The 12,879-nt window shown below is 54.3% G+C and overlaps 1 protein-coding gene across 1 annotated transcript; it reads left to right on the top strand.

Annotated features, from left to right (window-relative positions):
- The first annotated feature begins 2,447 nt into the window (after positions 1–2,447).
- LOC122376736 lies at positions 2,448–7,478 on the top strand. The gene has a single exon (XM_043356674.1). It carries the CDS (start codon positions 2,653–2,655, stop codon positions 7,144–7,146), a length of 4,494 nt encoding a protein of 1,497 aa, XP_043212609.1. The 5' UTR covers positions 2,448–2,652; the 3' UTR covers positions 7,147–7,478.
- The last annotated feature ends 5,401 nt before the right edge of the window (positions 7,479–12,879 follow it).

Here is a 12,879-nt window from a genome sequence, read left to right as displayed (position 1 = left end):
GAGAAGACTATGACGACCCGCTCCGTGCCAATAAATTCGGTAGAAATACCTATGATCTATGTGGTGCAGCTTCGTATACTTTTGGTATCTCGAAAATGAACATGAGAGTCCCACCAATTAATTTTCGTACTGAATTTTCATCCCTCGTCAAATACTTATTAGCCTAGGCCTAGGGTGCCGACTGCCGAGACACCCATTGCTGGCAGGCTTAACAGCTTGCAACATGAGCAGGATGAAGTATCACATTACCTCAGCTAGCCCGCAATAGAAGCAACGCAATCTTGTTTGACGTCATCGTCAACAAGATAACCGGGTGCTCGTGGCTAACAACAGTACCAGTGACGGTTCCAACCCCGCAGCAGCAAACATAGCGCAGTCAACAAAAGATACTGCGGCCCTGAACTGAAGACGACTGATAAAGAAACACGTGGTCGGGTGAACATCGAAACCATCCGTGTGTGTGTGTGCAATATACATGCACGGTCGTCAGGTAAAATTCGAAATTCTATCTCGTTTTCCCTGTATAGAACCAAGCTAGGAAGTGGGCGTTGGATAATACTGCTGATACTGGCTCGTCAGAGATGTTCGGGATGACAGAAAGGTAGGTTGACGGGGGAGGGTCAGTTGGCGTGTCGGTACTTGGCACCGGGACGTGTGCGTGGCGGTGCCAACGCCCGGTCTAGGTGCTAGGGATAGGAGCGGCGCGAGCAGATACCAAACGACAGCCCAAAGTAACAAGAGCGGTGCCAGCAGCAGAAACCAAACAACAGTTCCCGCATAGGAGTGGCGGCGGATCGTGATTAGACACTAGAGATGTCAATCGGATACCAATTCTTTGGTATACCGATACCAAACCGATACCAACTTGGTACTTGGTATTTCAGTCCCAATGTGTTTGGTATTTCGTCGGTATCACGAAACCTTGCCAATGTAAACAGGCTGAAGTTGGTTTGGTTTTGGCATTTCCCCATGGTTTTGGTTGGTATTTGGTTTGGTATCGGTATTCCGATTTTCCGTATTTGACATCACTATTAGACACACACCGACAGGCCAGACACAGAGGGGAAGGGGTGGCAGCAGGAGGCAGACATACACTGACAGATCTATCCCTGACAGTAAATTCAGTGGTGGTAGATGGTGGGAACTGGGAACGACGCGATTACACGTCAAATCCCCAGCTCAGACAGCAGCAGTGACGGCAGCCAAACGCACGCACCAGTAAAACAATCAAACAGCGTATCATAGCAAATGATAAAACAATCAGAATCTTCCTATACAATATCATGCTTTGTTTTGGGATGTTTGAGCATCAACTGCACAGCCATAAATCTAATGGAGCTTTGCATGCTTAGGTACCTAGGTAGTTACTAAAGAATGGTCTTTAAAGCCAAGCACTTTTGCATTTTTAGTTTTTTAGTAAGGCTCACTGGATTTGATGAGGCTGAGGTTCAAATGGTATGTCAAAGACACTTCTAATCAATTCTATGCTTTCAATGTTCTGAATTGAATTATAGGTAATGCTGCTTATTAGTGGAACTGGAACTGGAGACTGGAGCAAGTATCATAATAGGTAATCAATTTAGGTGAAGCCACCTGACCCCACCTAATCTGACCTAACCCAGCCTATGTTTGGCAGGTGTAGGGTTAGGAAAGGTTAGGTTAGGTTGGGGTGGACTTAGAAGAGTTTGAGTCATTTAGATGAGACTGAGTTTGTCAGATTGGGTTGGGTCAGGTGACATATAATCGGATTATTATGAAATTTGCTGCACTTTTTACTTTTTAGCAATGTTAGCTATTTCTAGCAGCAACATTTTTAGATTCAGGTCATGGAAAACATAGAAAGAAACAAAATTAACATTTCAGAAAACAATTAGAGTAGACATTTCTCTAAAATGGCCAGCTTTCACTTTTAAATTTATGAGGCATAGTTTGCATGTACATAGGCACTCTTAAAACCCTGTAGCTCAAAGGGTCTGTCACTGGTCACATACATCACATAAAGAGCATCACATTCACATAGGTCACATAAAAAGTCTGTTACACTCTGCAGTTGATGGAGCACTGGACCAGGCAATAGAGTAGGGGAAGGCGGGGCAAGATGGGGATGTGGGGTATGACGGGGAGGTACTGGAATACATAATTTCAGAGGTGACTGAACGGGATCACTGGGGTTATTTACTTCCTTTAGACCAGAAACGTCAATAACAAAATGATTGCGGCCCTGTGACCACTGCAATATTTATGATGGGTTTGAATGTGAAAACGTATGTATATGATCAGTATTAACGGGGTCTGGTGTGTTGTCGTGTGTTTCTGGCGCACGAGCGCACCCGTGCCGCCGCCCCGGCTCGTGCCCGAGTCCTGAGTGCGCCCGTGCCGCCGCCGCCCGCCCCGGTCCGTAGCTGAGTGCGCCTGTGCCGCCGCCAGCTGATTGGACCCGCCGGTCGACAAGACTGGCGCGGATAGGCAGAGACGACGCACGCCATTACGTTTTGTTTACTTCGTGATTAACGTAACGACTCAGGAAAGAGTTCTCGGAATAAATCTCGTTTAACTCATTAGATACAACTCTTTCATTCGAACCGACCGAAACACAACATGGCGCGGTCGGTATTTTAATTATTAAGTGATTGAGTTTTAAAGTATATAGACATGAGTGAGAATGAGAGTGAGGTGCAGACACTATCGGCCCTGCTGCGGAGGCAGGCCGAGCTATCAGCCCAGCGTGAGGAGCGCCTGACGAGCATGATGGAGAGCCTGATGTCCAGGGAGCTCTCCACGGGGATGGGAACGGACACGACTACCGACGCGGCGGGGGCTGAGCGAGGCGCTGACGGCCGTTCCACCACCGCCCGCCCAGCCGTCCGCCTGCCGGCTTCGGCGACCCCGGCCCCGTACCTGACCTCTTCAGCCTCACTGCGTGAGTTCACCGTATGGACGGAGAAGGTGAAGGGCTATTTTCTGCTGACCGGAGCCGGTGAACTACACGTGAAAGGCCAGCGCGCCGCGCTGCTAAGCTTGCTAGACGAAGACTGGCACCGAGTAATCCGTTTCGGGCTCGACCTGACTGAGGACGCGACCCCGGACACCGTCATGAACGCCATGGAGGGTCACCTGCGGAAGCAAAGAAATGTGCTGGTGGACCGCAGAGAGTTCTACGGGCGCGTGCAGGAGCCAGGCGAACGCTTCGACGAGTTCCTGTACGAAATAAAGGAGCTCGCTTCATTTTGTGACCTCTGCGAGCATTGCAGTGACTCACAGATTCGTGATCGCATTGTCTGTGGTGCGCGTGACGAAGACGCTGTGAGGCGTATGCTTGAGGAGCCCGAGCTAACGCTGAAACGCGCAGTGGACATTTGTCGCGCGAGTGAAAATTCACGGAGCACATGTGAAGACCTGCGCGGCAGCGAGGGCTACTCAGTGGCGCGCCTGTCAGCTTACAGGCGGGGTCGCAGCCGGCTACGTGCCGCCCCTGCCGCCGCCGCGACCTCCGACCGGCAGCGGTCGGCCCAGCGCTGCCCGACGTGCGGCCGCCGGCCACACGCCGACCCAGACACGTGCCGCGCCGCCAGCGCCATCTGTCGAGCGTGCGGCGAACTGGGACACTTTGCAGCGGTCTGCCGCCCGGTGCCGTCGGACCACACCGTCGCTGCTCCAGCCGGTGGCACCCCGCCGGGCCCCGCCCGCGGCCCGCCGGCGCACAGCGGCCGGCGAGGGCCGCACGGGCGAGATATCCAGCGAGTCATCGCGGACATACATATCAGCGGAGTCTGTACTCGTCCCGCGCCTACAGTCGAGATTCAGCTGATGCACCAGGCCGGGAGCAGCACGCTGAAATGCACGCCGGACACAGGAGCTGAAGCAACGGTCATGGGCGACGCCGTGGCTCGGTCGATCGGCATCGATCTCTCCCGGCTGCAGACCGACCACCGGGCCAATTTCACCGCCGTTGGACAGCGCCCGCTCGACTGTCTCGGAGCGTTCGGCGCAGCGCTGAGGCTGGGTGACCGCTCCGCTGACGCTACCGTCTACGTCATCAGCGGACTGACGGGGACACTGCTCAGCTGGTTCGATTCGGTCGCCCTGGGGATCCTGCCGGCGGACTTCCCTGCCCAGATCCCGAACGCGACGCAGCACAAAACAGATGGTCGACAGGTAGCGACATCTACGATAACCGACACGCCGACGGTGGCGCCCGTGGCGGTTGCCGCCGGCAACGCCGCGCCGTCGCCGGCAACGTGCTTGCCGACATGGGAGGAGGACGGCGACCCATCTGACGAGATAATAGCCGCCCATGCAGCCGCGATCGTGACCCACTACCCCCGGGTATTCAGCTCGGACGGTCCGCTGCGGGAGATGGACGGCGGATCGATGGTAATCGAGCTGCGTGAAGATGCCACTCCAACGGCCGTCACCGCCGCCCGTCCAGTGCCGTACGCCTGGAGAGCGGATATCAAGGCCCAGTTGGACGAACTGCAGGCCCGTGGTGTCATTGCACCAGTGGACTACGCCACCGAGTGGTGCCACCCGATGGTCGCTGTCGCCAAGCGGCCGTCCGGAGTGCGACTGTGTGTCGATCTGACCCGGCTGAACCGGTTCGTAAAGCGGCCTACCTACCCAGTACGGCCTCCGCACGACGCTGTGGCCGACATCCCGGCCGGCAGCCGCTGGATGACGACACTGGACGCTGCCATGGGGTACTTCCAGGTACCGCTCGCCGAGCCGTCTCAAGATTTGACGTGTTTCATCACGCCCTGGGGCCGTATGAAATTCCTGCGAGCGCCACAGGGGTGCGTGTCCGCCGGGGATGAATACAACCGGCGCGGTGACACGGCCCTCGGCGATATTCCGAACACGGTGAAGGTGGTGGACGACCTGCTGGCGTACGACGCCACCTACCGGGACCATCTGGCGCACGTCATCGCCGTGGTGCAGCGCTGTGACGAACGCGGTATCACTCTGAACCCCAAGAAATTCGTGTTCGCCAGGCACGAGGTGAACTACTGCGGCTACCGTATCACGCCGGACGGATACACCTCAGATGGGGAGAAGCTTCGAGCCATCGCCGACTTCCCGAGGCCCGAGAACGTGACCGATCTGCGATCGTTCATGGGTCTGACGAACCAGCTCGGTGGCCTGTCATCGGAGCTCGCACACGCCGCCCAGCCGCTTCGAGACCTACTGAAGGCGCGCCATCTCTGGAGCTGGACGGCTCAGCACGAGGCGGCCTTTCTGCAAGTCAAAGCAGTGCTGGCCGCGCCACCCGTGATGGCGTTCTTCGATCCGAGCCTGCCAACTATGCTGCAGACGGACGCCGCCCGGACCAAAGGACTCGGTTTCGCGCTGCTTCAGCGACACGGCGACGACTGGCGGCTCGTGCACTGCGGCTCCCGGTTCCTCACGGACACCGAGTCACGATACGCCGTGGTGGAGATCGAGCTGGCCGCCGTGCTGTGGGCGTGCCAGAAATGTCACATCTACCTCGCCGGCCTGCCGCACTTCACACTGATCGTCGATCATCGGCCGCTGGTACCGATTCTGAACCAGAAGCAGCTGAGTGAGATCGAAAATCCTCGCCTGCAAAGGATGCGTGAGAAGCTGACGCCATACTCCTTCACTGCCAGCTGGCAGAAAGGATCCGAGCACCAGATACCAGACGCGCTGTCACGCGCTCCAACCAGTGACCCGACCGCCGATGACGAGGCCTCAGAGGAAGCAGAGGACACGCTCCACGCGGCTGTGATCGCAGCCCTGCACGCCGAGCAGCAGATGGAGGACGGTGCGCGCCTGGCGCCGCTCGTAGATCCCAGCCTGGAGAGGATCCGAGCCGCCGCCGACCGCGACCCCGAGTACGAGTCCCTGCGAGAGACAATTCTGCACGGATTCCCAGAGCACCGGCACGAGGTGCCCCCCGCCGTTCGACCGTACTGGGGTGTGCGGGGCATGCTGGCGCTGGACGGTGGCCTGATCGTGTACGGCCCCCGGCTGGTGATCCCTGCCCGCCTCCGACGAGACATCCTCGACCGCCTGCACCAGTCGCACCAGGGCATCGAGAGAACAAAGCGCCGCGCCCGCCTCTGCGTGTACTGGCCGGGTATCGACCGTGACGTCACCAACGTGGTGTCATCCTGCCCGCGCTGCCGGCAGCTGGTGCCGAGCCACGCCAACGAGCCGCTGTGGCGAGAAGACGACCAGCCGAGCCGTGTGTTCGAGTCGGTCTCGGCGGACTATTTTCATGTCGCCGGCCGGACGTATCTGGTGTATGCAGACCGACTGTCCGGCTGGCCGTACGTGACCATCTGCCCACGGACTGCATCGGCAGAGCATCTGACCCGCGAGCTGCGCGCGCTGTTCGCCCAGACTGGAGTACCAACAGTTCTGCGCACGGACGGCGGACCGCAGTTCACGTCTGGAACTCTGCGCCGCTTCCTGGGCCGCTGGGAGGTGCGACACGAAATATCGTCCCCACACTACCCGAGGTCTAACGGCCACGCCGAGGCGGCCGTAAAAACAGTGAAAAAGCTCATCATCACGGCGTCCACTGGCGGCCGGCTGGATGACGAGCAGCTGAGCCGGGGACTGCTGGAGCTAAGGAACACGCCGCGCGCGGACGGACGTTCTCCGGCGCAGGTGCTGTTCGGACACCCGATCCGGTCGTGTGTGCCGACCCACCACCGTGCGTTCGCGCCCGAGTGGCAGCGCGCTGCTGCTGAGTGTGAGCTGAAGGCCGCTGTGAACCGGGAGGCGGCGACGAGCCGCCATGACGGGACGGCCCGTCCCCTGTCCCAGATGCGCATCGGCAGCCGTGTGGACATCCAAAACAGTGACACCGGCCGCTGGGACCGCCCCGGTGTAGTGGTCGGTGTCGGGCAGCGCCGCACCTACCTGGTGAAGACGGGAAGCGGAAGAGTCCTCTGGCGGAATCGGCGATTCCTCCGTCCCTACCGGCCACTGCTTGAGACTGGAGGGCCACCCGCCGCTGAGCCGCCCCGCGCGGCCGCAGATGGCGCAACGCCCGGCGAGTCCGTCCCCGCCACCGTCGGAGCAGCCGCACCGCGGCCGCCCCCGCTGCGCCGGAGCAGCCGTGCGCGCCAGCCCCCCGATCGCTTGTCCGTGCGCTGGGGTGGTGTGACCTATTCTCCGTAGTGAAGACGACCGCAGTCGTCTTGGGGGGAGATGGTGTGTTGTCGTGTGTTTCTGGCGCACGAGCGCACCCGTGCCGCCGCCCCGGCTCGTGCCCGAGTCCTGAGTGCGCCCGTGCCGCCGCCGCCCGCCCCGGTCCGTAGCTGAGTGCGCCTGTGCCGCCGCCAGCTGATTGGGCCCGCCGGTCGACAAGACTGGCGCGGATAGGCAGAGACGACGCACGCCATTACGTTTTGTTTACTTCGTGATTAACGTAACGACTCAGGAAAGAGTTCTCGGAATAAATCTCGTTTAACTCATTAGATACAACTCTTTCATTCGAACCGACCGAAACACAACAGGGTCTGGAAAAGCGAGTTCCTCGTTTTCAGTGTAAGTGAAAGTAATCTCTTGATGATTGTATACTAAGGTGTATTTATATGGTGGTCAACAGTGTGTTTTTATTTATTCTAAATAGTACAATTTTGCGTGTGTGGTGTCCATAACATTTTGTGAACGTGCTGGGGTAAGATGGGGAGTTCCGTTATGGGGCAAGATGGGGACAACCCCATCTTACCCCTCAGCATCAGCCAGCAAAAGCTCTGATCAGATAACCACTCACAGGCGGGTGTGAGATTATGGCGAAGCAACGAAGGCTCTTCGTTTACCTGAACCGTCCTCTTCATTAACCTTCCAGGCGGTGGGGGGGGGCATTTTTTGCCCCCCCCCCCCCTTAGTTTTTTTTTTCGATATATCTCCAGAACCGCTGCGCCGATCGTCACCAAACTTTCGGTACCCTCCCGGGAGTAGCTAATGCACATTGTGACCAAATTTTTTTTTCCGATAGCTATGATAGGTTGGCCACAAATGACGTCAGAGTGACGTCATTTTTGCTATTTTCGACCCAAAAAAAGGTTTCGCGAGAAGAGCTGTCAGGCCTACAGCTTTGATAATACAGAAAAATGTTTAAGACATAAAAGGTGCAGAATCACCAGCGCTACGATACTGCTATCTCGAAGTTTTGAAAATTTTGGAATTTGACCCCCAAAAACCAAAAAGATCGTTGTTTGGATATAAGAGCAAAAAAAAGTTTTCGAATTTCGAAAAAATCGGAATATATGTAATAGCCGCTAGTGACTTCTATTCACATACTAAATTTTTGATCGATACCTCTTTTTTGGCCAAGTTATAGCGAAAAAACTGTTCAAAATTGATGACGTCAAATTTTCAAACTCAATTTTTAGCAATTCTAGACCACGTAGCGCAAAACAAAGACCACCATTAGACTCACCGTGACGAGCTGCATCGAATCAATACCCATTCTATGCAAAACTGTCAACTTTGAAATTTGACCTTTTTTACCTGACATTGACCTGGCCTCCACCAGAAAGTGACCTTAACCGTACCTGATGGTCTTATAACCAGCAACACCATTGAGTTGGAAATGAAAAATTGGCCATAAAACATGCATCGCACAACCCTAGTAAAGTTGGGTTCATGTGCTGACCCTTGGTGACCTGACCTGTGACCTGACCTGGTATCATCAGTGACCTCCAACAGCAACATGTACTAGTCACCTTACGCCTTTTCGCTGGTTTTCGACAAAATGCGTTTTACTCGATGTTGTAGCGCATTCCCTAGAAGACCCGTGAACGGTCAAACATTTTATTTTTGACCTGACCTGTGACGTCACCGGTGACCCCGGGGTCAATGAAATTAGGGTTCGCTCGACAAATTTGACAGGGCTTTCGAACGCCTTTGAATTTTACGGATCCGTCCAGTAGTTTCGGAGATACGGGGGGGGGGGGCAAAAATGCCCCCACTCCCCCCACCGCGCGGTAGGTGGCCGGGAGGCCCACCGCCTGCCGGGTTAAAGTGACCAGCCCACCTTAACATTAGTTTTGAGTTGAGTCGAGAAAGGCTTCAATTCGAAGATATTTATTTAATTTCAAAGTTGCAGCACTTTGGATTCAGAGGGGCTGTGGTCGCCGCGCTCTATCGTTTCCTTTCCTTCCGTTCCCTTATCTTTTGTTCCAATATTATTTGTCCTTAGTTCACCGTGCGCCTTTCTGGCTCGACGCCAACTTGGCCGGCGACCCTAACCTGTAAATGTGACCACTGCCGATAGATGCCGCGTGTGGTTGACACGCGAGTGACGTCAGAAAAGTAGTGCCGTCCGACACAACATACCTTACGCGTTTTTATATGAATTTGTAATTGAAAATGCTTAAAATGAATTGTATCGAAGGCACATTTCGTCCACAATATTTTCAACGCTGTTCATATATCTCGATGTTATGCGATTTGATTTGCTTAGCTGCCACGTCACGTGTTCATGCGCGGGGCGTGTTACAGTGACCGGCGACTGGGTCGCGCCGCCATTGCTGGTCGACACCGTTCACAGGTAGGTATACTGCGACATGCGGAATTACGTTAGAAAAACAACAAGGCAGTCATGGGATCCGGAAGCTATGCGGCAAGCAATCAAGGCTGTCACAGAAGGTCGCTGTGGAGCACCGACAGCAGCGAAGGAGTTTGGCGTGCCCCAAACTACGCTGGAGCGACGAGTTAAGATTTCTTTAGCTGAAAAGCTTCCGTTGGGGCCGCGAAGCACAGTCTTCAGCGCTGCCCAAGAGGAAGAGCTTGTGCGGCATATCCTGGAATTTGAGAAACAGCTGCACGGGTTAACGCTGACGGACGTGAGGAGACTGGCGTTCCAGTTTGCCAGTGTCAACAACATTCCGCACCCCTTCAATGCAGCGAAGCAGCTAGCTGGTGAAGGCTGGATGGCTGGTTTTCGAAAGCGACACCCTGAAATTACGCTACGGAAGCCGGAAGCCACCTCTGGTATGCGAGCCCGGGGTTTCAACCGGCCAGTTGTGAACGCATTCTTCACGCTTCTATCGGAGTTGGTGGATCAGCACCACTTCCCTGCGCACCGCATATACAATGTGGATGAAACGGGGATTTCCACGGTCCCCAACCGTCAGTCGAAGATCCTCGCGCTGCGAGGCAAGCGCCAAGTTGGCCAGAAGACATCTGCTGAGCGTGGTCAACTGATCACCGTTGAGATTGCAGTAAGCGCAACAGGGAACTACGTCCCCCCGATGTTCGTCTTCCCACGAGTCCGCATGCGGCCGGAGCTCTTGGACGGGGCACCGCCCGGATCAGTCGCTGAATGTCATCCTTCTGGATGGATGCAGACCTCCATCTTCACAATTTGGATGACTCACTTCATCAACTTCGTCAAGCCCAGCGCGGCTGATCCCGTCCTCCTGATCTTGGATGGGCACACAACCCACACGCGGAACCTGGAAGCTCTGCTGATGGCAAAGAACAGCCACGTTCACATAATCTGCCTCCCTCCCCACACAACGCATCGGCTTCAGCCGCTCGACGTGAGCCTGATGTTCCCCATCAGCGCCTTCTACGAGCAGGAAGTGCGTCGCTGGATGAGGGAGCACCCAGGCAGACAAGTGACGATGTTCCACGTCGCTCGTCTCTTCGGGCCTGCCTTCCTTCGAGCATGCACGCCCATGAACGCTATCAACGGGTTTCGGAAGACCGGCATCCATCCCCTGAACCCTGAGGTATTCGGCGATGAAGAGTTCGCGGCGTCGGAAGAAACCGACCTTCCGGTTGAGGAAAACCTGCTCAGCGAGGCTAACGCGTTGGCGCAGGCTGGCGCGCGGGCTGAGATCCTTGCGCAGGAGTCTGAAGAAGCCGACCTGCCACCTTCAGATGCAGCTTTGCCATCCAACCGCAAGAGTCCGGCCACTCCTCCGTCTACCAGTTCGCGCCCGCCCTACCTTTCTCCGCAAGAGCTCCTTCCGATTCCCAAGGTCACAAGCCGCCGCAGCAACCGGGGCCGGCCTCGCGGGCAAACTGCTGTCTTAACCTCGAGCCCCTACATGGCAGCAGAACGAATCCGGAAGAGGTCCAAGTCCAAACCTCCCCCTCAGAAGCGCAAGTGTCCGGGAAAGCAACAGCTCTTCTTTTCTTCACCGCAGTCGTCAATGTCCCGCAGTCCTCCGCTTCACCTGAGCAAAACTGATGAAAGTGATACGGAGTCGATTCTTGAGCAATGCAAAGAGAGTATCGCGGTGCAGCCAAGCCCAACTCCCGCAGACATCAAAGAAGATGTGTGGCTACTGGTTCAGATACATGGAGGGCGACGAGGTGCAACATCCTTCCGCTTTGTTGCACGGGCCCTGCAGGATCTCGACGATGACGATGGAGAGACACTTCTGCAGGGATTCCGCGCCACCGATGAGTCAAAGTCGGTCTTTGTTGAGAAAGATAGGGATGTTTTCTATGTCGACTACCCTGACATCATCGCCGTGCTTGAAACACCCGAGGTGAAACTGTCCGCTACAGCGCGAACCATCACCTACCGCTTCAGCGGCAAGGTAGATGTTAAGGAAGCATAGGCCAGTGGCCACTCCGTGACGGAGTTACGTTCTCTGGGTCCGCTAATGTCATGCAATACACTTTAATACATGAAACTGTACCTTTTTTAAAAACACCATTGTATCCCCATCTTACCCCATGTCCATCCCCATCTTACCCCTGGTAGTGGGGTAAGATGGGGATCTAGCCATGTTTTTAAAAAACAGTTTTTGGGTTGCAAAGAATAGTATGCATCTAATGCTACATACGGGAAAAGATGGCCAAGTACCTCTACTACATCGTGCAAGCAACAAACTTAGGCTGCTGTCCATTTTTGGCAAGCACGTGAGCATGACGCTTAACATCCCCATCTTGCCCCGCTTTCCCCTACAGCTTTTGGTCACTCATGTGCTCAATATATGACTCCTGACAGTGATGGTCTGTGGCTGATGAGTGATGGGGACAGAATTCACTGGTTAAGAAGATACTTGGGTGGAGCAGGATAGACCAGCTATCTTTGATTGGGAGTACTTATCTTTGGGATTGCAAGTTCAATTACCTAAGCCACAGATAACAGTAGTATTACTGTTATCTGTGCCTAAACTTATTAAAAGCTGGCTCAACCCATAATCCACCAGTCTAGAGGTAAAGATTACAGCGTTTGTTTTGACAGCACTCTGCCTGGTGTGTGTAAGTACTGACTGTAAAATGACGTCAATTTATTTGTATTGAGTCCAGGTTTTTTAAATACAAAAATTCAAAAATACAAGGACACTTACCTTAACAGAAGTATCAAAGCCCTGGCTCTTGTAGATTGATATGAACTGCTCCAATATAGTTGTTTTCGTTGGATTAGGGCGTGTAGCCACGAGGTTCAAGCGTCCAAAAAAACTTGCATGTAAATATTTGAGGGATTACTCAAGCACTAGGTCAAGGTGAGCATCATCTTCTAGGTGAAACTTGAAATTCAAACACGGCCTTAATAACATTGAAATAGATGGGCTTATCCGCTCATCAGCTCAAGTCCCAGGGTTTAAGAGACTTCCCATTTTTCAATGTAGCATGGCATTAATTTCAAAACTTCACTGGCGACTCGCAAAACAAATCCCAAATGTTCTGAAACCGCACACCCACAGCAGTACCCACAGCTCGAGCTTTTGGCCTCCAACTCTCCTCCGAAGCGTCGTTTGTTTTGACAATCATAGTAATGGGAAAATCTCATTATAAATAGAATCTATGAAAACAAGAAAATAAAATCTTCATTTCGATGTATTCACACTTTATTTCACCTAAACCAACATTCCTACGTGTAGATTTGATAATCGTCTGTATTGTATAAGTCTATACTGTTACGTTATCTTTCGGGTT

The sequence above is a fragment of the Amphibalanus amphitrite genome, unplaced genomic scaffold (assembly GCF_019059575.1).
Source record: "Amphibalanus amphitrite isolate SeventyFive unplaced genomic scaffold, NRLGWU_Aamphi_draft 002270F_arrow, whole genome shotgun sequence".
Taxonomy (NCBI): Eukaryota; Metazoa; Arthropoda; class Thecostraca; order Balanomorpha; family Balanidae; genus Amphibalanus; species Amphibalanus amphitrite.
The sequence above is the reverse complement of the archived record's forward strand: the minus strand, read 5'-3'. Positions and strand labels throughout refer to the sequence as shown.